This window comes from Bubalus kerabau, chromosome 5, assembly GCF_029407905.1.
Source record: "Bubalus kerabau isolate K-KA32 ecotype Philippines breed swamp buffalo chromosome 5, PCC_UOA_SB_1v2, whole genome shotgun sequence".
NCBI lineage: Eukaryota > Metazoa > Chordata > Mammalia > Artiodactyla > Bovidae > Bubalus > Bubalus kerabau.
This window is the reverse complement of record NC_073628.1, coordinates 89604031-89629762: the sequence shown is the minus strand read 5'-3', so window position 1 is coordinate 89629762 and position 25732 is coordinate 89604031. Positions and strand designations below refer to the sequence as shown.

Genomic DNA, 25732 nt, shown 5'->3' with positions numbered 1-25732 from the left:
TAGCTCTACTAATACAGACAATTCAAGATTATAGAATAAGGGATATAACATTTTGATACAGGACCAAACAACAAAGAAATATTAACCAGGGCTGTTTCAGACTATGCACACTTCAGCAGAGTGTCCGAAGAATCTGTTGAAGCCAAGCTTGGACATATGCCATTTTTTATTAGTATTCACTTATATATCTTGTGTTTTGTTTGCTTTGTTGTTTTCTAAGTTTGTTTTTAGTCAAATTAATTATAAATTTTTTAAATGCAGATAAAGCTTATACTTTTTATAATCTAATTTAAACGAATTCTTGGATTCATTTATTGTGGAAGATATAATGTTGGTCACAAAATCCTGGTTATTTTTATTTCATAATATCCTGAAATCCCATCTGCTATTTGACCCAGTTTTGAAGCCAAGTCCACCCAACCTTCTGGGTGTGGCTAGGATATTTTGGGTGATATCCTAGCACCTTTTAGGATGACATAATTAGATTTATTCCAAGCTAGCAGATTTTACTCCTACCAAGTTGGGAACACCTGAGAATAAATATCAGTGGTCATCCAGACAGAAAATCAATGTAGAAACATTAGACTCAAATGGTATTAGATCATGTAGACTTAATACATACATACTTCATCCCATCCCAAATCAGCAGAATACACATTCTTCTCAAGTGTACATGGAACATTCTCCAGGATAGATCACCTGTAAGGTCACAAAAAAAGTATCAGTAAATTCAAGAAGACTGAAATCACATCCAGCAATCTCTCTGACCACAACAGTATGAAACTAGAAATCAATCAAAAGAAAAAAAAACACACACAAAAATGTGGAGACTAAACAACATGCTACTGGACAGTGAGTAACAATGAATGAGTCATCAAAGAATAAAAGGAGAAATTTTACAAATATATAGAGAAAATTAACACAGAAATAGGACATATCAAAATTTATAAATGCAGCAAAAGTGGTTCTAAGAGGAAAGCTTGTAGCAGCACTGCTGCTGCTGCTGCGAAGTCTCTTCAGTCGTGTCCGACTCTGTGCGACCGCATAGACGGCAGCCCAGCAGGCTCCCCCGTCCCTGGGATTCTCCAGGCAAGAACACCAGAGTGGGTTGCCATTTCCTTCTCCAATGCAGGAAAGTGTAGCAGCACAGGATACCTCAAAAAAACAAGAAAAATCCTAAATAATTTAACTTTACCCCTAAAAGAACTAGGAAAAAAAACAAAAAGAAGAGCAAACAAAGCCCAAATTAGAAGAAAGTAAATAATAAACATCAAAGTGGAAATAAATGAAAGAGACTAAAGTATCAGTGAAACTAAGAGCTAGTTCTTTGAAAAGAACCTTTACTTAGACTAAGAAAGAGGCCTTAAATAAATAAAATGAGAAATTAAAGAGTGGACATTACAACTGATAACCACAGAAATATGGAGGATGATATCCGACTATTATGAAAAATTATACACCAACAAAGTGGGCAATACACAAGAACTGGATACATTTCTAAAAACATACTATCTTATGAGATTGAGTCATGAAGCAATAGAAAATCTGAATAGACCAATTACTGTAACAAGATTGAAACTATAATAAAAAACTCCCAACAACCAGAAGCCCAGGAACAAGTGATTTCACTGGTATTAATAAATTCCATAAAACATTCAAAAAAATTAATACCTATGTTTTTAAAACTCTTCTAAAACACTGAAGAGGAAGGAACCCTTCCAAACACATTTTACAAAATCAGTATTAACCCAATACAAACACTACTACTACTAAGTCGCTTCAGTCGTGTCCAACTCTGTGCAACCCCATGGACTGCAGCCTACCAGGCTTCTCCGTGGGATTCTCCAGGCAAGAACACTGGAGTGGGTTGCCATTTCCTTCTCCTATGCATGAAAGTGGAAAGTGAAAGTGAAGTCGCTCTGTCGTGCCTGACTCCCAGCGACCCCATGGACTGCAGCCCACCAGGCTCCTCCATCCATGGGATTTTCCGGGCAACAGTACTGGAGTGGGGTGCCATTGCCTTCTCCGAATACAAACACTAGACAAAGGCAATCCAAAAAAGGAAATCATAGGCTAATATCCTTCATGTGATCCCATGCACATACTGCTATACTCAGTACCCCCAACCCTGCAGAAGGCCATCACCAACCCACAGCTCCGCTGGAGACTCCTGGACACTCACAGGAGCTGTGGCTGCGCGGGTGTAGGAGGGCCTAGAGGAGCTATCCCACGTTGAAGGTCAGGAAGGGCAGCGGTGAGGAGATAACCCTTGTCCAAGGTAAGCAGCAATGGCTGCCCTTTGCTGGAGCAGCCTTGAAGAGATATCCCACGTCCAAGGTAAGAGAAACCCAAATAAGACGGTAGGTGTTGCAAGAGGGCATCAGAGGGCAGACACACTGAAACCATACTCACAGAAAACTAGTCAATCTAATCACACTAGGACCACAGCCTTGTCTAACTCAATGAAACTAAGCCATGCCCGTGGGGCAACCCAAGACGGGCGGGTCATGGTGGAGAGATTTGACAGAATGTGGTCCACTGGAGAAGGGAATGGCAAACCACTTCAGTATTCTTGCCTTGAGAACCCCATGAACAGTATGAAAAGGCAAAATGATAGGATACTGAAAGAGAAACTCCCCAGGTCAATAGGTGCGCAGTATGCTACTGGAGATCAGTGGAGAAATAACTCCAGAAAGAATGAAGGGATGGAGCCAAAGCAAAAAGAATACCCAGCTGTGGGTGTGACAGGTGATAGAAGCAAGGTCTGATGCTGTAAAGAGCAATATTACATAGGAACCTGGAATGTCAGGTCCATGAATCAAGGCAAATTGGAAGTGGTCAAACAAGAGATGGCAAGAGTGAATGTCAACATTCTAGGAATCAGCGAACTGAAATGGACTGGAATGGGTGAATTTAACGCAGATGACCATTATATCTAGTACTGTGGGGAAGAATCCCTTGGAAGAAATAGAGTGGCCATCATGGTCAACAAAAGAGTCTGAATGGATGCAATCTCAAAAACGACAGAATGATCTCTGTTCGTTTCCAAGGCAAACCATTCAATATCACAGTAATCCAAGTCTATGCCCCAACCAGTAACGCTGAAGAAGCTGAAGTTGAACAGTTCTATGAAAACCTACAAGACCTTTTAGAACTAACACCCAACAAAGATGTCCTTTTCATTATAGGGGACTGGAATGCAAAAGTAGGAAGTCAAGAAACACCTGGAGTAACAGGCAAATTTGGCCTTGAAATACGGAATGAAGCAGGGCAAAGACTGATAGAGTTTTGCCAAGAAAATGCACTGGTCATAGCAAACACCCTCTTCCAACAACACAAGAGAAGACTCTACACATGGACATCACCAGATGGTCAACACCAAACTCAGATTTATTATATTCTTTGCAGCCAAAGATGGAGAAGCTCTATACAGTCAGCAAAAACAAGACCAGGAGCTGACTGTGGCTCAGACCATGAACTCCTTATTGCCAAATTCAGACTGAAATTGAAGAAAGTAGGGAAAACCACTAGACCATTCAGGTATGACCTAAATCAAATCCCTTATGATTATACAGTGGAAGTGAGAAATAGATTTAAGGGCCTAGATCTGATAGAGTGCCTGATGAACTATGGAATGAGGTTTGTGACATTGTACAGGAGACAGGGATCAAGACCATCCCCATGGAAAAGAAATGCAAAAAAGCAAAATGGCTGTCTGGGGAGGCCTTACAAATAGCTGTGAAAAGAAGAGAAGTGAAAAGCAAAGGAGAAAAGGAAAGATATAAACATCTGAATGCAGAGTTCCAAAGAATAGCAAGAAGAGATAAGAAAGCCTTCCTCAGCGATCAATGCAAAGAAATAGAGGGAAACAACAGAATGGGAAAGACTAGGGATCTCTTCAAGAAAATCAGAGATACCAAAGGAACATTTCATGCAAAGATGAGCTCGATAAAGGACAGAAATGGTATGGACCTAACAGAAGCAGAAGATATTAAGAAGAGGTGGCAAGAATACACAGAAGAACTGTACCAAAAAGATCTTCATGACCCAGATAATCACGATGGTGTGATCACTGACCTAGAGCCAGACATTCTGGAATGTGAAGTCAAGTGGGCCTTAGAAAGCATCACTATGAACAAGGCTAGTGGAGGTGATGGAATTCCAGTGGAGCTATTCCAAATCCTGAAAGATGATGCTGTGAAAGTGCTGCACTCAATATGCCAGCCAATTTGGAAAACTCAGCAGAGGCCACAGGACTGGAAAAGGTCAGTTTTCATTCCAATCCCAAAGAAAGGCAATGCCAAAGAATGCTCAAACTACCGCACAATTGCACTCACCTCACAGGCTAGTAAAGTAATGCTCAAAGTTCTCCAAGCCAGGCTTCAGCAATATGTGAACCGTGAACTTCCAGATGTTCAAGCTGGTTGTAGAAAAGGCAGAGGAACCAGAGATCAAATTGCCAACATCCGCTGGATCATGGAAAAAGCAAGAGAGTTCCGGAAAAACATCTATTTCTGCTTTATTGACTATGCCAAAGCCTTTGACTGTGGATCACAATAAACTGTGGAAAATTCTGAAAGAGATGGGAATACCAGAACACCTGATCTGCCTCTTGAGAAATTCGTATGCAGGTCAGGAAGCAACAGTTAGAACTGGACATGGAACAACAGACTGGTTCCAAATAAGAAAAGGAGCTCGTCAAGGCTGTATATTGTCACCCTGCTTATTTAACTTATATGCAGAGTACATCATGAGAAACGCTGGACTGGAAGAAACACAAGCTGGAATCAAGATTGCTGGGAGAAATATCAATAACCTCAGATATGCAGATGACACCACCCTTATGGCAGAAAGTGAAGAGGAACTCAAAAGCCTCTTGATGAAAGTGAAAGTGGAGAGTGAAAAAGTTGGCCTAAAGCTCAACAAACGAAGATCATGGCATCTGGTCCCATCACTTCATGGGAAATAGATGGGGAAACAGTGGAAAAAGTGTCAGACTTTATTTTTTGGGGGCTCCAAAATCACTACAGATGGTGACTGCAGCCATGAAATTAAGAGACGCTTGCTCCTTGGAAGGAAAGTTATGACCAACCTAGATAGTATATTCAAAAGCAGAGACATTACTTTGCCAACAAAGGTTCGTCTAGTCAAGGCTATGGTTTTTCCTGTGGTCATGTATGGATGTGAGAGTTGGACTGCGAAGAAGGCTGAGCGCTGAAGAATTGATGCTTTTGAACTGTGGTGTTGGAGAAGACTCTTGAGAGTCCCTTGGACTGCAAGGAGATCCAACCAGTCCATTCTGAAGGAGATCAGCCCTGGGATTTCTTTGGAAGGACTGATGCTGAAGCTGAAACTCCAGTACTTTGGCCACCTCATGCGAAGAGTTGACTCATTGGAAAAGACTCTGATGCTGGGAGGGATTGGGGGCAGGAGGAGAAGGGGACGACAGAGGATGAGATGGCTGGATGGCATCACTGACTCGATGGACGTGAGTCTGAGTGAACTCCGGGAGTTGGTGATGGACAGGGAGGCCTGGTGTGCTGTGATTCATGGGGTCGCAAAGAGTTGGACACAACTGAGTGACTGATCTGATCTGATCCTTCATAAACATGTATTGTTTTATATATAGAAAATTCTAAATACTCTACAAAAAAACTGCTAAAATAAACAAATTCAGTCAAGTTTCAGTTTAAAATAATCAACACACAGGTTTTTAGCATTCCTATACACTGATAAAAAATATCAAAAAGAGAAACAAAAAAATAATAATTCCACTTACTGTTACATCAAAAACAATAAAATATCTAGGAATAAATTTATCCAAGGACATAAAAGACCTGTATGCAGAAAACTATAAGGCACTGACGAAAGAAATTAAAGAAGACCCAAATAAATGTAAAGATATTCCATGTTCATGGCAGAGGATCTGAATAGACATTTTCCCAAAGAAAATATAAAATGTCAAACAAGCACATGAAAAGATGTTCAAGCACATATAGGTAAATAGATACATATTTAAATATAAATATTAATATATAGGTATATATTTATATACCTAAATTTATAGGTATATATATATATATATATAGCTCATTCAACTCAACATAAAAAAAAAATCCAAACAATACAAAAGCAGAGGATATGAATAGACATTTTCCCAAAGAAGATATAAAATGTCAAACAAGCACATGAAAAGATGTTCAAGGACACTTATTATTACAGAAATGCAAACCAAAACCACGATAAATCACCTCACTTCTGTTAGAATGCCTATAATCAAAAAGACAAGAAATACTGGAGAGAATGTGGGAGAAAAAGGAAGCTTTTACACTATTGGTGCAGCCACTGTGGAAAATAGTATGCAGATTTCTCAAAAAATTAAAACTAGAAATATCACATGACCCAGCAATTCCACTTCTGGGTATTTATCCAAAGAATCTGAAAACACTAATTAGAAAATTGTATGCACCCCTATGGAGAAGGCAATGGCAACCCACTCCAGTACTCTTGCCTGGAAAATCCCATGGACGGTAGAGCCTAGTAGGCTGCAGTCCATGGGGTCGCTAAGAGTTGGACACGACTGAGCGACTTCACTTTCACGCATTGGAGAAGGAAACGGCAACCCACTCCAGTGTTCTTACCTGGAGAAACCCAGGGACGGGGGAGCCTGTTGGGCTGCTATCTATGGGGTCACACAGTGTCGGACACGGCTGAAGCGACTTAGCAGCATGCACCCCATGTTCATTACGGCATTATTTACAATAGTTAGGGTGTGAAAACAACCCAAATGTCTACTGATGGGTGAATGGATGAAGAAGATGTGCTACGTACCCAGTTGTCCAGGTATGTCTGAATTTCAGATAAACGTGGAAATTTTTTTTAGAATGTTTCAAATATTGCATTAGGCATACTTGTACTAAAAAAATGTATCTGTTTACCTGAAATTCAAATGTAACTGGGCCTATATTATTATCTGGTAAATCTGGGGGACAAAGTCAAATAAAATAGTATGAGAAGTGTCAAGGCAGAGGTCATCACAGGATATTTGGGCACATGTCATGAAAGACTTCAGAGAGCTGGTAAGACAACTGAATTTTAAGCTGATAATTGTGTGGTCGTGCCACTCATTTCAGAATTATTAACACATCATCATGATTTGTGATTTCACTTTTTGATGAATATATGTTTTGTGTACAGAAACTTGCTTAAAGACAGTAACCAGTTCTTTGTGTTCCCCATATCACCTAGTACGGACAGGCACACCTAAGGCATGCATTGATGTTATGGAAATACCCAAACTTTCTGGCCAACCCAATAGTAAGTAACTGCATGAACTGATTCAAATGGTTTTACCTTCCCAAAGTGTAAAAATATTCTGTTTAGGAAATCATTGTTAACTGCTATTTTCTTCTTTAGTTTTTAAACACTATAGCCAAGAGTCCTGTCTAGAACCTTTGGAGTCAAATTAGTAATAAAGATATGGGTTGTTCGTAGGGCAGTAACCTGTCAAGTCTCATGATGCAGTGGGCATATTTTTGATGTTTGGGCTCCTTTCTAAGGCCCCCCTCCCCCCCTCCCCACCCACATTTAGATCCCTTTTCCACTTACTACAGTTTGGAACTGTTCACCCCACTTCCACTACAGGCAGCTCCAAGCTGATCCAGAGTGAGGTCTACTGCTGTACAGGTGTTGGAACCACAGAGGAAGATCGTTTTTCTGACCTCCTCTCCTAGCCTCAGCTATTAAGACTAGACTTGGGGGAGGCAGCCACGTTCCCACTTAGCATATTTCCCCCAAGTGACATCTTTCCAACAATTTATAAGGTAGTATGTTGACATGATAGATGTTAGATTCATCATGAAAAGACTTTAAAAAGAAGTATGAGGAAAAACATGCAGAGTGGGCAGTCAAAATGGGAGCCTTTTTAAAATCACTTTTCCTCCTTTAACTCCTTAAATTGAGTCTGAATTTATCATTCATGCCCATCCCTGGGCCAAGAGTATATTCTGTGGTCTAACCTAAGGTTCTTTCCAATTTCTTTTTCTGCAATATTCCCAAGAAGACAGTAATCAGGTCCAGAGTCTCATGAGGACTCGAAGTTTCACCCCATGTGGCTGCCAAAATAAAAAATGTCTTTAAAGTCTATGTACCATAACCCATTTTCATGACTGCTTGGTTAGTTTCTCCAGGCCAAAGATAAAGCAGGACACCAGGTAAGGTGGTTAGGACAGACTTCAGTCAGTAATATATTGCAATAAGGAAAAGTGTCAATCATGAAGTGAACTCACTCTGGATTTGTACAGAAGTGACTGGGCAGTTTCAAGAGAAAATAGGGGTGTGTGTACGTGGTGACTCGGTAGAGTCAGGGAGTGAAAAATAAAAAAGAATGGGAAGGAGAACTGACCTGAGACTAGTAACCAGAATTTATGGAAGTTAACCTCCTCCCTTCTTAGAGACGCTGGGGATAGAGATCTTGTCTTTGGATGTTAACGGGAACAAATGCTGAATTCTTTTGGTAGCCTTGAGCTTTCTCAGTTAGGCACTTCAAGTGGGGCTGGGGTGACCCAAGGGATGTGGTGGTAGTTGTTCAGCTGCTAAGTCGAGTTCCACTCTTTTGCGACCCCATAGACTGTAGCCTGGTGGGCTGCAGTCCATGGGGTCGCGAAGAGTCGGACACGACTGAGCGACTTCACTTTCACTTTTCCCTTTCATGCCATTGGAGAAGGAAATGGCAACCCACTCCAGTGTTCTTGCCTGGAGAATCCCAGGGACGGGGGAGCCTGGTGGGCTGCGGTCTATGGGGTCGCACAGAGTCGGGCACGACTGAAGCGACTTAGCAGCAGCAGCAGACTGTAGCCCGCCAGACTCCTCTGTCCATGGATTTTCCAGGCAATAATACTGGAGAGGGTTGCCATTTCCTTCTCCAGGGGATCTTCCCGACCTAGGGATGGAACCCGTGTCTCCTGCGCTGGCAAGCAGATTCTTCACCACTGAGCCACCAGGGAAGCCCAAAGGATGTGGACTTGATGTTACAAACTATGTTACTGTTCAAGTCTTTATAGACCAAGGTTGAGTCTTAGTTGAGAAGAGGGCAGAGGAGCCCGTCCAGTTAGTTTACGTAAAGACTCTCTGTCACTTATCAATTAAATTACTTAGTAAGCGCTTCCTCCACTTCTGGAAGTCTACAGGAAGGGTCCAAAGAATATATACCTCAAGTTGCACTTACTGTGTCCCTGGAACCACGTGCAGCGCCTGTTAAGAGCCAGGGTAAGCAGCACAACACAAGCACTAGGGACAGTTCCAGCCAGGACCCTTTTTAAGTTTAGAAACCTCAACATAAACACAGGGCGGCGTTCTCCCAGCTTCAGCGCCTGGACCTGAGGCCGCAATTGGGAGAGATCCACGACTCCATCAGCCTGCGAAAGGAGCTCAACGCGCGTTCCGGGAGCCATGCCCTGTAAGGCAGCTGAGCCAGCTCCGCTCATCCTCCATAAGGACGCTTCGGAGTCCAGGGGCTGACTGCGGTGGTGGATGCAGGTATCCAGGTGGCCAGGACCTGGTGACTCAGGCAGGAAGCGGGGAGCCGTGGGAAGCGGAGCAGACGTCGCAGAGGAGGTGACGTCACTTCTTCTGGGCGGAGTCTCGGGCCATCCCGCGCAAATTGAAAAGTCCGGCCCTCCGTGCTGCGCTGCGTCCCTGCTTCTAGCTTTTGGCGCAGCTGGCTGGCGCGCTGCGGCACAGGTGAGTGCGGGCCGTGGCCTTGGGCTTCTGAGTCCGCACGTGGCTGCCATCGGACGGACGGGAGAAGAGGGACCTCCCCGGGAAGCAAGCGGAGCCAGCTGTGCAGAGCACGCGGTAGATCCGGGCTGGTCCCCGCCCCTGCCCTTGGGATCCCGGGTCTTAGGGGCAGAAGAGGAGCATCTGGCAAGTTACTAGACCCTGCAGCGGCCCTGGGGGACGGTGCGGGGGTGTATGGGCCAGGGGAGCGCGCTCAGCCAGACCAGGGCTGCGGTTTGGCTGACTGAAGGAGGGTCCTTTCGTTTTCCTGCGGAAGCTACCAGGGCGGGTTTACCTGCAAGCTCCCACCTTCCAAATGCTTGACAAGTATATTCTTCACGTTGTGCAGGCCAAAGGAACGTGTCTTCTGGAAAGGGCGTGTGGGCCCCCCTTCCAGTCCGTGAGAGAGGGGATGGAGCAATGACGTTGTGTTGTCAGTACTGCCGGGTGCCGCGGGCGGTCCCCTGAGGACGCTTTGTGCCTAAAACCCCCGATCTCCTCCATTGTTTCATCGTGCTAAAGAGGAAACATTTAGGAGAAACTTGTAAGTTTCACGAAATATATGTATTGTGTCGGGCTTCCCTGGTAGCTCAGTGGTAAAGAATCCGCCTTGGGGATTCCCAGGTGGCGCTAGTGGTAAAGAACCCGCCTGTGCAGAAGACAAGAGATGAGAGTTCCATCACTGGGTGGGGAAGATCCCCTGCAGGAGGAAATGGCAACCCACTCCAGTATTCTTGCCTGGAGGTCCCATGGACAGAGGAGTCTGGCAGCCTGCGGTCCATGGGGTCGCAAAAGAGTCGGACACGACTTGGCGACTAAACACCAGCATATACTATGTCAATTTTCCTCAAAAGAAGAAAACTCTTTTTAGGAACCTCTGAGAGGTAGAAGACTAATTGTTTTTCATAAATTGTGGTGTGAGGACCTCCTGCATCCAAATGACCTGCCTTGTTTAAAATGCAGAATTCCCACCTCACTCGAGGACTAGTGAATCATAGTCCCTAGAAGTGGAATTTAGACTGTAGGAAGAACTGAAATTTGAAAACCGCTGTACTAGACTATCAGAACTTTGATAGAGGGTATCAACAGCGTAAGTCTGTCTTTTGATCTTGTACGTTCTTCTTTTCCTCCCAGACTTAATACCTCTTGTGAGAGATCTATTTTAGGAAATGCTAAGCAACTGCTCAGTTTTTGTCATGGGGTTTGGAGGAGGGGACAGTAGTTGCTTGGGAAAGGATTGGCAGCTACAGGTTTCTGTATAGAAAGGAGGCTTGGGGCTGCAACTTGGATGGAAGAGGGTGGAAAGCTAAAACATTTTTCTCGAAACTAATTGGACAGCAGGTGCAGTTTCTCCTTATTTGGGAATAGTTTTCAGAGAGTCTAATGGAGTTGCCCCTGGGCACCACCACTGCTTATTAACAGAATGTTCGTTGCTTGGAATAAAGCATTCTGATGGTGGTAAATTTCAGTCCTAAAAAAGTACAGCTTTAGTTCTAGAATTGTTTGTTTTATTTTTTGGTTGAAATGTCTTATGAAGTATTTTGCATGTTATTTCATATAATGCCTGTGCAGATGCAGGTGATATCATAGCATACACGCTTTTATAGATGTTATAAAACAATGCCTTTTTGGAGAGAAGACAGACTCATACTTTTTTAGTGCCTTCTACCTGCTTTGTTCAGTGTTAAGGGCTTAGAGTAAACATGATTCCAAATGGGAAAGCACTTTAGAAAGAATAAACACTAAGGAACTATCAAGTGGCATCAGATTAGGGTACTAGACTATGGAGATTGTTTGACAGAGAGGGGCCCACTTAAAATATTAAAGAGCAGTGATTCTCAAATATCTGAACAATAACAGTTGCTATATCAACTTCCAAGCTCTTTTCTTTATTTTTCCAAAACTTTGCAGTAAATATATTTTGCTTTAAATTTTGCTGTTTTCCCTTTCTCTTTTTATATCATATAGTTAACTTGGCACTATGGGGATACACGGATTGCTGCAATTTATCAAAGAAGCTTCTGAACCTATCCACATGAGGAAGTATAAAGGGCAGGTGGTAGCTGTGGATACATATTGCTGGCTTCACAAAGGAGCTGTTGCTTGTGCAGAAAAGCTAGCCAAAGGTGAACCTACTGATAAGTAAGTTTGGATCTTATATTAATTCTTTGCCAGTTAAGAATGAGACTTGCAATGACCTTTTTTCAGAAAGGAGTCATTTTTATTCAGTGCAGGGTTTATTAAGAAGTGAGAATATATGCTTTAGAATATTGCCAGGGAACATTTCCTTCTTTGATGGAGGTCTAGTTTCCATTCTTTCTAATAAGCCAGAGTATTAGGACACTAATGGACAAAGGCCAAAGAGTCTCTTCTTTTTTCTATTATCTAAGATAAAACTTTTTAACAATATTCTAAAAATCCATGGTGACTTCAGAATTCATAGGCAACACATTTGCTAAGCCCTGTTAGCCAAACAAGCCAGTTGTTTCTAAGGGACATGGTGTTCTCATTCCCTTTTACTTCACTTGGGCCCCAAAATAGTGGCCATCCTGATATCCACTCATAACTCTGTGCCTTCATTTGAGGCAGGACAAATGCCTTCTTTATTTTTTAAATAGAAACCCTAGAAAAACAAGCAAGCATAGTTTTTAGACAGAGATTTTCCACGGGGATTTGGGCACTAGTATGTATTTTCTTTTCTGCAATGCATACTTTATGTCCTAGAGGAAAAGCTCACAGATCTTAGTCTGATGTACTTAAGCACAAAGGACATTAATGACCCTTTTTGTTTACAGAAAATGGAGGAGGGGGTGGGGATGGACAGCAATAGAGAAATCATTATTGAAAAGTAGCTGTGTGTTTGGGGCTTTCAGGCCTATCAAGTTAATTTGACCAAAAGTGGAGAGTCTGGGCATTTCAGCCACTCTCAACTGTTGTAATCATTTTTGGAAAGTGATTTGTTTTCCACCACTGAATTTGAATGGGACGACAGAGGATGAGATTGTTGGATGGCATCACTGACTCAATGGACATGAGTTTGAGTAAGCTCAGGGAGCTGGTGATGAACAGGGAAGCCTGGCGTGCTGCAATCCACGGGGTCGCAAAGAGTCGGACATGACTGAGTGAACTGAACTGAATTTGAGCAGTAGCAGTAATAGTTCAAAACTGCAAGTTGTTTTCAGTGCTGCCTTCAGTGTTTCTTTTAATTCTCTTCCCTAGGAGGAGAACTTTATCTCCTATTTATTGGTATTTGTTAAGGGTTCTAATATTTTTGAGTAACTGAAAGAGCTATCCAGAGTGCAGGGGATAGCTTTTATTATCAGATGAACTCCACAGGTCCGGCCTCTGGCAACCACAGGTCTGTAGCCTAGATCACCTCCTTTGTTGACGATCAGCTGTCCAGAGGTGTGTGAGTTTATTCTTTGGCTGTGTATTTTATTCCATTCATCCCTGTGCCTGTTTTTGTGCTGATACCGTGTTATTTTGATTACTATAGCTTTGCAGTATTGTGTGAAGTCCGGGAAGTTAAGCAGGAGCCTCCAGCTTTGGTTTGTTTTTTTTTTTCTCAAGATTGCTTTGGCAATTCTAGGTCTCTTATGGTTCCATTTAAGTTTTAGGATTATTTACTCTAGTTTTGGGAGAAATGTCATTGGTATTTTCATAGATATTGTATTAAATCCATAGGTTGCTTTGGGTCATATGCCATTTTAACAATATTAATTCTTCCAATCAAAGAGCATGGGATATCTTTCCATTCTTTGAATCATCTTCAGTTTCCTTTTAATGTTTTATACTTCTCAGCATATGTCTTTCACCTCTTTGGTGAGATTTATTCCTAAGTGTTTCAAAAGGGATTGTTTGTTTACATTCCCTTTCTGCCATTTCGTTGTTAATATAAAAGAATGCAACCGGTTTTGTACATTAATCTTGTATCCTGCTACCTTGCTAAGTTCGTTTATCAGTTCCTGTGGTTTCTGTGTGAAGACTAAAGGGTTTTCTATTCATAGTATCATGTCTTCACTACCAATTTAAATACATTTTATTTCTTTTTCTTATCTGATTAGTGTATATAAGACTTCCAGTATTATGTTGAAGAGAAGTGGTGAGAGAGGATATCCTTGTTTTGTTCCAGATTTTAGTGGGAAGGCTTTGAGCTTTCACTGTTGAGTATTATATTCATGTGGGTTTGTCATAAATAACTTTTTATTATGTTGAGATATGTTCCCTCTGTACCCACTTTGATAAGGGTTTTTATCATGAATGGATGTTGAATTTTGTCAGGTATTTTTTCTGTGTCTATTGAGATGATCATGTGGTTTTTGTCTTTTCTTTTGTTGATGTGATGTATCACCTTGTTTGATATACATGTGTTGAACCATCCTTGTGACCCTGGAATGACTCTACACATAGTAATTTTAATTGTCTTGCCAGAATAAAAATCTAAATGCAATACATGATTCTTGTTTGCATCCTGCTCTGGGGGGGAAACTGTAGCAGAGCTGTGCTACAGTCAACTTACATGAGCTTCCTATACACCATCTTCTCCCAGTTCAGCATTTAATAAGCCTACATTAGTAGTTTATCCACCATTGTAGAATATGCATGTCAAGGAAATTGACAAACGCTACAAATCAGGCACCCCTTTCCCCAGAACTGGTTGTTGCACGTTTATTAGGTCACCACTGGTTATAACCTTACTGAGACAATTGGATAAATTTTAATATAGACTGTATATTAGATAATATTATATTACTATTAGGTTTCTTGGGTATAATAATGGTGTTGTTGGAGAAATCAGGTATTCTACTGTTCCTTTAACTTTTCAATAGGTTTGAAATTTCTCAAAGCAAAAGAAAACAGTGGTGGGAGGGTGGAGAGGTAAAAAGATTAGATTTAGAATAATGCAATGTCAGAACTTCAGGAATGTAAAAGTCTTTAATCTACACCTAAAGAAAACATATAGCCCATAGCCCATTAGGATCCAAGGCAGGATTTGAATCCAAGTCCGAATTAGAGTTTATATTTCTTAATTATTTTTCTTCATTTTCATAGGTATGTAGGATTTTGTATGAAATTGGTAAATATGTTACTATCTCATGGGATCAAGCCTATCCTGGTATTTGATGGATGTACTTTACCTTCTAAAAAGGAAGTGGAAAAGTCTAGAAGAGAGTAAGTGATACCTTAACGTAATTATTTAAGGTCTGACATTGTGGTCTCTATGATACTAATTTCTCTTTTGTTTTAGTTTGTCGAGGCTTGTTTTAAACTCATACCTAAATGAATTTCCTTAAATGTTCCATGTATGCTGGAAAGGAATGTGTATTCCTCAGTTATTGAGTGGATAGTTTTATGTCTGTCCAGTAAATCAAGCTTATTGCTTGTAGTATTCAAATCTTCCATATCCTTATTGATTTTTTGAATGTTTTTTTAAATGTGTGTCTACTTAATCCTACTTAATGAGCTTCCCTGGTAGCTCAGCTGCTAAACAATCTACCTGCAATGCAGAAGACCCCAGCATGATTCCTGGGTCAGGAAGATCCCCTGGAAAAGGGATAGACTACCCACTGCGGTATTCTTGGGCTTCCCTGGTGACTCAGACAGTAAAGAATCCGCCTGCAATGCAGGAGACCTGGGGTCGATCCCTAGGTTGGGAAGATCCCCTGGAGAAGGGAATAGCTACCCACTCCAGTATTCTGGCCTGGAGAATTCCATAAACAGAGGAGCCTGACTGGCTATAGTGGAGGCACAAAGAATCAGACACAACTGAGCAACTTTCACTTTACTTAATCCATCAATTACTAAGAAAAGTATGTTAAAATTTTATATAATAGTGGAATTGTCAGTTCCCTTGTAGTTCTGTCCATTTTTTTCCTGCTTTGTTTGTTTTGAAGCTATTTTATTGGTAGCATTCAGGTTTAGAATTTGTTATTTTTTTGACATATAAGAACAATATGCACTGACTTTTAAAATTTCTGTGCTTTTTTGTTCTAAAGTCTATTATGTCTGATATTAATATAGCCATAACAATTTTATTTTGTATGTTTCTAATTTCTTTTTCTGTTGACTTTTACTATGTCATTGGTTTTAAGTTTGTCTTTTATAAAGAATGCATCACTGTAATTTTTTATCGATTCCATCAGTCTTTGTCATTTTTAAAACTGCAGTTTTATTCTTTTTACCTTGATCTTAATTACTAATATATATGTCCTACCTTGTTTGATTTCTGGGTTGATTGTTTTTTCCACTCTTATTGTTGTCCCTTATTTCTAGGGACAATTCTATTTCTATTTCTATTTGAAAAGTGATGTACTCTATTTTTATTCTTTTAGTAGTTTTAATTGAAATTGTATCTCATATTTAACTCAACAGAATCTAGTATTTTTACAGTAGACTTTAAAAAGAATTTCTGTATTTTCTTTTAAGAATTTTAGTGAAGCATTTTAGTGAAGCGTCTGTTCTACTACTTTCATCTATTCTTGTTTTTATCCTCTGTTGGTTTTTAGGAGTCATTATGCTGTACAGGAGATACTACTGGGCGTAGTTGTTAAAGCTAGTGTGAGTCAGCCCCAAATGGAAGTAAACCTCACTAAGAGGGGTTGATAAAGTTGTACCCTTTATAATGGAAAGTTAGTTTTAATGGTATAAAAGCCTTGACTTACATTTTCTTAAGGTGTCTTCATTACTTCAATTTCTTTTGACATGTAGCAGTGCTGTGAGAAAGTCTGATGATTAGCTTGTGCATATGGGCACTGTAAATCCGTGTTCTTTTTGTCTACAAGCCCAAAAGATCTGGGTTAGCATAGTCAAGGAACAGGTGTGCACTTTCATATGAGTCAAGCATTTTTTATTCCAGAAAAAATTCTTGAATACAATTCAAGGGTATAATATGGTAATATTTTGAGTCCTCTTCTCACTTTTTTTTTTTTTTTTTAATCTTGCAGAAGACGACAAGCCAGTCTCCTTAAAGGAAAGCAGCTTCTTCGTGAAGGGAAGGTCTCAGAAGCCAGAGAATGTTTCATACGTTCTATCAATATCACACATACTATGGCCCACAACGTAATTAAAGTGAGCTAAATAAGAAGCTAAAGTAACAGATTACACGGTTCATTTAGGTTAATGGGAGAGCAAGGAGGTGAAGGGACGAGGATTATTCTGGGTCTAACCTTTAGGAAAGCTGGTTGTCAGAGGAAGAAGAGAAGAATATCTAGGTAGAAGAGAGGAGTCCAGCAATTTCCAAAGAAGAAATCCTGAGGAACAATCACCTCAGCTCTCACTTTCTAGATGAGTCACTTACATAGATAAATGTTTTCTGCAGAGACAGAAGGAATAAATTCCTAGAGGTTCAGTCCCACCCCACTCTCATAATCTTCAGCACTTACTCTTGAGTGTCTGTCAGAGATCTCTTGAAGTCAACTGGCCAGCTCAGGAGATTTGCAGCAGATCAGTTCCACTTGACCTGCTTCTTAGAAGCTTCTTTCCTTATTACCTGTTACCATAAATCTTAGTGTCAGCACACCCACAGTCACAGCCCACACAGCCCCTTTTCAGGTCTGTGTTCAAACTATTTGATAAACAAATGGGAAGATAGATAGTTATAGAGTCTCTTAGTTTCATCAGTTCAGTGTCAGGCTTGTGTTCTGTGGTAAGAGATTGTGGGGAAACAAGCGGCTTGTGTTCTTTAGAGCACAGTCATTCTTAAGATGGTAGATTTCTATAATTTGAAAAATTGAGTTTGCAGCTTGTATTCCCCCACCCCCACCCCCACCAAATGTATAGCAATATTTCTTTTTCCCTAATTCATACACTGATTTTTAAAAAAGATTTATTAGCAGCTATATGATTCAATATATAGGACTACATATAGCTCAATATGCCAGCAAATTTGGAAAACTCAGCAGTGGCCACAGGACTGGAAAAGGTCAGTTTTCATTCCAATCCCAAAGAAAGGCAATGCCAAAGAATGCTCAAACTGCCGCACAATTGCATTCATCTCACACGCTAGTAAAGTAATGCTCAAAATTCTCCAAGCCAGGCGTCAGCAATACATGAACTGTGAACTTCCAAATGTTCAAGCTGGTTTTGGAAAAGGCAGAGGATCCAGAGATCAAATTGCCAACATCTGCTGGATCATGGAAAAAGCAAGAGAGTTCCAGAAAAACATCTATTTCTGCTTTATTGACTATGCCAAAGCCTTTGACTGTGTGGATCACAATAAACTGTGGAAAATTCTGAAAGAGATGGGAATACCAGACCACCTGACCTGCCTCTTGAGAAACCTGTATGCAGGTCAGGAAGCAGCAGTTAGAACTGGACATGGAACAGCAGACTGGTTCCAAATAGGAAAAGGAGTATGTCAAGGCTGTATCTTGTCACCCTCTTATTTAACTTCTATGCAGAATACATCATGAGAAACGCTGGGCTGGAAGAAGCACAAGCTGGAAATCAAGATTGCCGGGAGAAATATCAATAACCTCAGATATGCAGATGACACCACCCTTATGGCAGAAAGTGAAGAGGAACTAAAAAGCCTCTTGATGAAAGTGAAAGAGGAGAGTGAAAAAGTTGGCTTAAAGATCAACATTCAGAAAACAAAGATCATGGCATCTGGTCCCATCACTTCATGGGAAATAGATGGGGAAACAGTGGAAACAGTGTCAGACTTTATTTTTTTGGGCTCCAAAATCACTGCAGATGGTGACTGCAGCCATGAAATTAAAAGACGCTTACTCCTTGGAAGGAAAGTTATGACCAACCTAGATAGCATATTCAAAAGCAGAGACATTACTTTGCCAACAAAGGTCTGTCTAGTCAAGGCTATGGTTTTTCCAGTGGTCGTGTATGGATGTGAGAGTTGGACTGTGAAGAAAGCTGAGCGCTGAAGATGCTTTTGAACTGTGGTGTTGGAGAAGACTCTTGAGAGTCCCTTGGACTGCAAGGAGATCCAACCAGTCCATTCTGAAGGAGATCAGCCCTGGGTGTTCTTTGGAAGGACTGATGCTATAGCTGAAACTCCAGTACTTTGGCCACCTCATGCGAAGAGTTGGCTCATTGGAAAAGACTCTGATGCTGGGAGGGATTGGGGGCAGGAGGAGAAGGGGACGACAGAGGATGAGATGGCTGGATGGCATCACCGACTCGATGGACGTGAGTTTGGGTGAACTCCGGGAGTTGGTGATGGATAGGGAGGCCTGGCGTGCTGCAATTCATGGGGTCGCAAAGAGTCGGACACAACTGAGTGACTGAACTGAACTGATAGTTCAATATTTAGGACTAAAAGTAGAAACCTGTACTTCAAAGGAAATGACTTCCAAAAATAATACTAGCATGTATTCAATACATGTTGAGGCTGGTGATAAATTGGTTTGAAACAAGAAGTTGTTCAGTGCTTTCCAGATGCTGTTCTTGAGACTGACTCATCCTTTCTCACAGGCTGCTCGGTCTCAGGGAGTAGATTGTCTTGTGGCCCCATATGAAGCGGATGCACAGCTGGCCTATCTTAACAAGGCTGGCATTGTACAAGCTGTAATTACGGAGGACTCTGATCTCCTTGCTTTTGGCTGTAAAAAGGTACCTAACATAAATAAAGGAGCTGAAGTTTTTTTATCTTATATAATACCTGCAACTAATATCTATTTATGGTGTTAATAATTATTTTATTTAAAATGGGAAGAAAGGTTTTGCTGCTTGACATTTGTATAATCTGAATGATTTTTCAGATTAAGCCCTTAAAGTTAGAGAATTTTGTTGTTTTCTCTAAATTCTGTAGTGGAATATAGTCTTATATTTTAATAATGATTACTTATATGCTTTATAGTTCTCAATTAGATTAGGTGAATAAGCTAACTTATCTACTAATGAGATGCTTTGCAGTTTTTTAGAATTATGTATAAAACTATTTAATGGAAATTTTTATTATGATATTAAGATACAAAACTGTAGGGTGATCTCATTTTTGTTAATATCTATGTTATTTATATTATCTATTTCATAAATGACGAGAAGGATCTGTGAAAAGGTTGATGCTGGGTAATAGTGATAGATAAGACATTTGGGGCAATTTCTGTTTTCTTCCTGAATTTCTGTTTTCCAAATTTTCTACAAGTAACATGTATTACTTTAAGACTAAGCAAAGGGTTACTTTAATATGTAAAAGTGGAAGGTAAGGAGAAGATGCTTTTTGTAAGAAGTGCTGTTTGACACGATAACCCTGTAGTGCAGGTAGGAAGTAGGTGCAGAAAGGGCCTTCTTTACACCAGAGGCTAAACGATTGAGTACTGGCATATGACATTGTCCAGCCATGGCCTGTGTTTCAATTTAACTTATTTGAAAATTTCGCAATAATTACCTGGCGTACGTATCTGGCTGCTCACTTATGATAAAGAACTGGAAAGATTTCTTAGAAATGCTGCCGTGGATTAGATGATGAAAAATAAAAATGACTCTTACAGGTGTTCACAGTTTCCCTTCCTCTTGAAGGTTATTTTAAAAATGGACCAGTTTGGAAATGGACTAGAAGTTGATCAGGCTCGTCTAGGAATGTGCAAACAGCTTGGGGATGTGTTCACAGAAGAGAAGTTCCGTTACATGTGCATTCTTTCAGGCTGTGACTATCTTTCATCACTGCGTGGGATTGGATTAGCCAAGGCCTGCAAACTACTAAGACTAGCCAACAATCCAGATATTTTAAAGGTAAGAGTGATTTACCAACTCTTGTGTTCAGTTTCTAAGCAATTCTTAAGTAATAGATGAATCACTCAGAATATGGATCTTAAATATTCTATTATATCCACAACCAATATTGTGTCATTGAAAGGAGAAATGATTAAACACTACAGCTTTGCTTTGGCAGCAGATGAATCCTGTTTTCAGCAGTTGACAAAAAATTAGTAGTAGTTTTTTGAAAATGAAGACTAATATAAAGAAACTTCAGGATAAGATATTCTAGGGTTGAATTCATGTTAAAATGCACGATTTTTTTTTGTTTGTTTCTGTCCTGTTACTCTGTAGTAACGGTTCTCAAAGTTTTTGGTCTCACAGGATCCCTTTACACTCTTAAAAACTCTTTGTGACAATTATTTTTGTTTATATGGGTTATAGCTATTGAAATTTACTGAGTCAGAAATTGAAAGAGAAGAATTTTAATGTTTATTAATTCACTTAAAATTAACAATAATTAATGCATTGCATTTTAACATAGATATATTTTTATGAGAAGTAGTTGTCTTCTAAAGCAAATGAAAGTAATGAGAGGAATTGCACATTTATGTGAATCTCTTTAACCTGGCTTAATAAAATACAGCCAGATTCTTACTTCTTCATACAATTTGAGGAAGTGTCATGTATTTTCTAAAGAAACTCTGAGACCTCATTTCATCACTGCTGTATAAATTCTCTGGTGTCTTTTCCTTAAAAAATGAAGTAGATTATTCCTACCCTCACTGTACCTTGGGTAGTTCTCTTAAGCCCTTAGAGTTTGCAGAGCAGAATTTCCAAGATTATAAAATGTGAGTCCTCAGGGCCAAGGGTGGTGTACTGAAGTAGACAGATCTCAAGGTTGGGAGATGGTAGCAGATTTTGAAATAGAGCAACGTGTACTAACTAGCCTGTGACTTCAGGATCACGTCAGGCCTCTGGGTCTTTCTTCTTCATCTCTTCCAGCTTTAATCATCCATGACTCTAATTGAAGTTAAAATGTTGACTTCTTTTTTGAAATATGATCTACAAATATTTGTGTTTGTTTTTTTTTTTAATTCTCAGGTAATTGTGTGTTTTGTTTTTGCTTTCTGGATGAAAGAGACTTTGAAGGCGAAGAACATATCTTTGAATTTTAAGTCATGATGTGTTTACTGGTTGAGGTTTTTAATGTAGCTGTATGATGGCCTAGACGGGTGGGTTGGGGTGAATGGGAGAGAGGTCCAAGAAGGAGGAAATATGTATACATGTGGCTGATTCACTTCATTGTACAGCAGAAACTAACACAACATTGTGAAGCAATTATTCCACCCACCCCCCCAAAAAAAAGCAATTGATTTTTCTATCCCTCCTCAGCCTTCTCTAATGTAAAGTGATGGATCTTGGGAATAATACTTCCCCTATTCTTTATCTTCAGGTATTAAATAACTCATAAATATATTTATACTCATTATTAGGTCGTCAGGAAAATTGGACATTATCTCAAGATGAACATAACAGTACCAGAAGATTACATCAAAGGATTTATTCGGGCCAACAATACTTTCCTCTATCAACTAGTTTTTGATCCCATCAAAAGGAAACTCATCCCTCTGAATGCCTATGAAGATGATGTTGATCCCAAAACACTAAGCTATGCTGGGCAGTATCCTTTCTGAACCAGAATGGTAGAACTTTGCACTCCTTCCATATCTTTGTGGTGGTATTTTTAGCTAGACATTCAGTCAAAAGCTGGCAAATTGTTTTTGGCTTTCTTTTTTTTTATATAGTGGAATCTTTATTTTGTTAAATTTAATTATCATGCGAGTTAAAAATTTAGAGTAACTATTTATAAACCTGAAGCTCATCCATTATAACTTGCTAATTACTTCGGTTGATTTGACAGAAACATGTACAGTCAGTCACTTAAGGTACATACTCCAGAGGTGGCACTGAAGAGAACCACTCATAGTAAGCAAGCTCAGTTAATCAGGAAGAATGCTCTGGTCATGTGAGTACACCAGTTGAGGATGCTGTCCGCAGAGCCACTGGCCACGTACATACAGGGTGATGTGTAGCTGTGAGTCACCTGGGCAGGGCTTTCCTCTCTATCTCCCTTGACAGGGAGTAACTGATGCCGTGGGGCTTTGCTTCAGAAAATCGCCAACTCCTGCTGTGACTAGTAAACTATCATGTGGTTTCAGTGAAGCCAAATGTGGAAAGGAAGTAGGGTCCTTTGAAGTCATAAACCTGAAGGTTTTCTCTGACAATAGACCAACACTTTGCTGTCTTAATACTGTATTGTTTGTTTGGTTGTTAGTAAAATTGTTTTTCCTTAATCTCACCAACCTAGGTATGTTGATGATTCTATAGCTCTTCAAATAGCACTTGGGAATAAAGATATAAATACTCTCGAGCAGATCGATGACTACAATCCAGACACTGCCATGGTAACATATTAAAGACTTCTTTCTAAAAGCATGTTTTGTTATTGCTTAGGAACTAATACTAAAGGCAAATCTTCACTTAGTAAACATCTTTTAAACATTTCTACATCCAAGCACTGTGCAGTGTTGATTGAAAACAACTCAATTCTAGAGAAAATATGTCTCTTAGAACCAATGGGTATATTGGTTAATTTTCTTAAAAAGTGACCACATAATATAAGACCTTTATACTTGAACATTTTCTTTGAATATACCAAGTGCTTAGTGCCTTTTTCTCATCTCACCCAATCCCACCTCTAGCATTTGGCATTGTTGAAGACTCAAATCTAGAAATACCTCTTGGGAGTAAAAACTTTTTTTCTCTCATTCACAGTTTAGCAGTACTTACTGAGTACCTCTGCTGTATGTCATTCAGTCCTTTCCTATTTTCTTCTACTTTTTCCCAATAGTATGTCTCTTGTGATGTATGCTCCCATCGTTCTCTCTTTTCTGGTCATATTTCCAGACTCTGATCTCTCTTATGTTCAAATTTATTCCTTAATAAGTTCTTATGACTCTAATTGGAGAAGGAAATAGCAGCCCACTCCAGTATTCTTGCCTGGAGAATCCTATGGACAGACGAGCCTGACAGGCTACAGTCCATGGGGTCACAAGAATTGGACACGACTTAGCAACTAAACCACCACCACCTTGACTCTAATTATCTCATTTTATGCAGAGAACTTGCACATCTTTAACAGTCTCTAATCTGTGTACCGGCCACAATAATTCTAAATGTCTCCTGTGTCTTCATAAGTACTTTCTTATAACCTTAAATCTATCTACAATCAAAAGCAAACTCTATTTCTTATCAGCTTCCTTTTATAACCCTTATTCTTTTTAGCACTTATTACACCACAAATTCGGAGAAGGCAATGGCACCCCACTCCAATACTCTTGCCTGGAAAATCCCGTGGATGGAGGAGCCTGGTAGGCTGCAGTCCCTGGAGTCGCTAAGGGTTGGACACAACTGAGCGACTTCACTTTCACTTTTCACTTTCATGCACTGGAGAAGGAAATGGCAACCCACTCCAGTGTTCTTGCCTGGAGAGTCCCAGGGACGGGGGAGCCTAGTGGGCTGCCGTCTATGGGGTCGCACAGAGTCGGACACGACTGAAGCGACTTAGTAGCAGCAGCAGCACACCATCCATGGTTGGCTGATTCCACAGGTGATAGAGAACTATAAATATAGAGGGCTGACTGTCAGGTATATTCAGGTTAACCCTCACATTGTTCAAGGGTCAACTGTATTAGTTTCAATTCTACAATATAGTAATTTGATATTTCTGTAGATTATACTGCATACAAAGTTATTATAAAGTATTGACTATATTCACTGTGCTGTACATTACATCCTTGTAACTTATTTATTTTATACCTAGTCTTTTGTACCTCTTAATCTCCTTCATCTATTTTGCTCCTCCCCCACCCCTGGCTTCTCTTTCATTGCTAAGTCCTACTTCTTTTTTGTCTTTCTGGTTAATAGTTACTTCTTTCTCATAGTTTTTAGTCTAGTCCAGATCTTTACTTTTACTCACCATTCAGTTATTTACTAAGCATTAATTATTATAATGAACATACTCTGGAATGTTCTGGAATATAAAGAAAAACAGAGCATAATCCTTGCTTGTAACATACTCATTGTCTAAGGGAGAGACACGTGGTTATATACATAGAAATATGGTATGTCCCATAATAGAGATGTATTCTAGGCTCCATGGAGACAAAGGGGATGCACTTAACTCCACTGAAAGATAGAATACCTTTTAATAATAGTAAGAGACATTTATTGAGCTGTTTTCTAAGTGCCATTCTAAGCACATTACACATAGTAACTTATTTACTCCATAACAAGCCTCTGAGGGCGGTACCATTATTTCTACTTTACAGATGAGGAAATAATTAGAGATTAGGTGACTTGCCAGGTCATACGTTTAATCAATAGGGAAGCTCTGACTCCAAGCCAAGCCCTCTAGTGTCTCCTAATAGAGGAGCTAGTGTGTGTCCTGGATTTACAAAGATGAGTCGGGATTTTCAAAATGGGTGAGTGGTTCGAGGCTAAAGGAATAGCATGTATGGAAGAGGATAGCATGTTAAAGGTACTCAAAGTAGTTCATTCTGGCTGGACTAAGAATGTCTCAGTGTTTACCAGCTAAATGAATCAGAGCACCTTGAGAAAGAAAATGAAATGAGCCTAAAGAAGATGGCCACAGAGAAACTGGTGACAAGTTGAGCATTGAGAAGAATCATTACTGTCAGCTGAAATAAGCCAAGCTTATTAAGACAGCACAAATTTATAATGGTACTAAAAAAGAACTTTATGTTCATCAGCTCAAATTATATAATCCTTATACTCAGGTTGCTGTTTCTTCTTTTCTGTTTCCTCTGTTCTGTTTCTGGAACTTCTATTAGTTAGATATTGGTTTTTCCTGGTCTTTAGATTCTGGAACTTTTCTATCTTACTCGTCTTTGTCTTCTTTTCTTTCCGGGGGAAACTTTTTTTCTATTTTGTCTTTAAACTTTGTGCTATCCAGTGTGTTAGCCACTGACCACAGTTCAGTTCAGTTCAGTCACTCAGTCGTGTCAGACTCTTTGCGACCCCATAAATCGCAGCACGCCTGGCCTCCCTGTCCATCACCAACTCCCAGAGTTTACCCAAACCCCATGTCCATCGAGTCAGTGATGCCATCCAGCCATCTCATCCTCTATCGTCCCCTTCTCCTCCTGCCCCCAATCCTTCCCAGCATTAGGGTCTTTCCCAATGAGTCAACTCTTTGCATGAGGTGGCCAAAGTA

General features: G+C 40.1%; 2 protein-coding genes across 4 annotated transcripts in view; one reads left to right on the top strand and one right to left on the bottom strand.

The window, feature by feature from the left end:
• Nucleotides 1-261: 261 nt before the first annotated feature.
• On the bottom strand, nt 262-9791 carry LOC129654270 (uncharacterized). The gene is made up of 2 exons (XM_055583773.1): nt 9227-9791; nt 262-699 (listed from the first exon to the last, which is right to left on the bottom strand). The coding sequence occupies exons 1-2, from the start codon at nt 9789-9791 to the stop codon at nt 602-604; spliced, it is 663 nt and encodes a 220-aa protein (XP_055439748.1). The 3' UTR covers nt 262-601.
• The window catches only part of EXO1 (exonuclease 1), a 47108-nt gene continuing 30989 nt past the window's right edge, over nt 9614-25732 (top strand). For 2 of the 3 annotated variants that reach the window (XR_008714881.1, XM_055582170.1), the window contains exons 1-9: nt 9614-9741; nt 10127-10321; nt 11746-11919; nt 14830-14949; nt 16722-16845; nt 19210-19347; nt 20257-20469; nt 21930-22117; nt 22805-22901. Coding sequence is in view for 2 of the 3 variants with exons in the window: in XM_055582170.1 (XP_055438145.1) it covers nt 11759-11919; nt 14830-14949; nt 16722-16845; nt 19210-19347; nt 20257-20469; nt 21930-22117; nt 22805-22901 (1041 nt within the window). In the remaining variant the exon portion in view is untranslated. Of the gene's footprint in view, nt 9856-10126; nt 10322-11745; nt 11920-14829; nt 14950-16721; nt 16846-19209; nt 19348-20256; nt 20470-21929; nt 22118-22804; nt 22902-25732 lie in introns of all 3 variants that reach the window. The other variant, XM_055582171.1, reaches the window with a different exon arrangement.